This window comes from Mesitornis unicolor, unplaced genomic scaffold (assembly GCF_000695765.1).
Source record: "Mesitornis unicolor isolate BGI_N332 unplaced genomic scaffold, ASM69576v1 scaffold45598, whole genome shotgun sequence".
Taxonomy (NCBI): domain Eukaryota; kingdom Metazoa; phylum Chordata; class Aves; order Mesitornithiformes; family Mesitornithidae; genus Mesitornis; species Mesitornis unicolor.
In genome coordinates, this window is record NW_010204722.1 from 1 (window position 1) to 1,232 (window position 1,232).

Consider the following 1,232-nt stretch of genomic DNA (forward strand, 5'->3'; position numbering starts at 1 on the left):
GGGTGGGGGTCAGGGTGGGGGGCGCCCCGGAAGGCTCAGATGTTCTGGCAGCACGGGCCCTGCCTGCCCTCCTGCTGCGTGGGCAGCACCCGGATGGGCTCGATGGGGGTGGTGGGGCCCAACTCCGACTCCGGCTGCCCCGCGATCTGCCTCTGCGACACCAGGCGGTAGATCTCTGGGAGGAGGGGAGAGGAGGAGAGGAAGAAGAGGAGAAGGAGGAGGAAGATGTGGGGAGGAGGGAGATGGGGAGAGGAGGGAGATGGGGAGAGGAGGGAGATGGGGGGAGGAGGGGGGGGGGGAGAGGGGGGGGGAGGGGGGAGAAGGACAGGGGAAGAGAGGCAGGGGGAGGAGGAAAAGAGGAAGAAGAGGAAGATGAAGAAGGGGGAGGAAGAAGGAGGAAGGAGGGGAGAGGAGGAAGATGACAAGGAGAGGAAGAGGAGGAAGAGAAGGGGAAGGGACAGGGAAGAGACGGGGAAGATGAGGAGGAAAAGAGGAAGAAAGAAGAGGAAGAAGAAGAAGAAGAGGAGGAAGAGGCGGAGGAAAAGAGGAAGAAGGGGAGGAAAAGAGGAAGAAGGGGAGGAAAAGAGGAAGAAGGGGAAGACAAGGAAGAAGAAGGGGAAGACAAGGAGGAGGAGAGGAGGAGGAAGAAGAGAAGGGGGAGATGAAAAGGAGAAGCAAGAGAAGAAGGAGGAGAAGAGGAAGAAGAGGAAGAAGAGAAGGAGAGGGAAGAAGGGGAGACAAGGAAGACAAAGGGGAGGAGGAAAAGAGGAAGAAGAGGAAGAGAGGAGGGAGAAGAGGAGGAGGAGAGGAAGAGGAAGAAAGGAGGAAGAGGAGAAGGAGAAGAAGGAGAAATGTCTTCAGACACCTATTTAAGCGGGAGAGCTGCCCCCCAGCTCACACAGCCCAAGGGGTGCAGACGTTTTGTTGTTGTGGTTGGACTCAGTGACCTTACAGGTCCCCTCCAACCAAACAACCCCATGAAACACCCACAGCCAGGGGAGCAGGATCCCACCCCCACACAACCCAGGGTCCTGACAGGACACAACACCCAAAACCACCCCCGTCCCCTTCCCAGGTCCCCCCTTTACCCGTGAGGATGCTGTGAAAAGCCGTCTCCACGTTGGTAGAGTCCAGCGCTGACGTCTCCAGGAAGGACAACCCGTTCTTCTCTGCAAGGACATGGCGAGCTCAGGGGTGGGTACCCCGACCCACAGCCGCCATGGGGCAGGGCG

General features: G+C 59.0%; 1 protein-coding gene across 1 annotated transcript in view; it reads right to left on the reverse strand.

Annotated features, from left to right (window-relative positions):
• Positions 1–35: 35 nt before the first annotated feature.
• Positions 36–1,232, reverse strand: part of LOC104545895 (ras-related protein Rab-11A-like) — a gene marked incomplete at its 5' end in the record, with an annotated part of 1,703 nt that continues 506 nt past the window's right edge. The window contains 2 exons of the mRNA XM_010191137.1: positions 36–175; positions 1,089–1,189. Coding sequence (XP_010189439.1) covers positions 36–175; positions 1,089–1,189 — 241 coding nt within the window. The remainder of the gene's footprint in view (positions 176–1,088; positions 1,190–1,232) is intronic.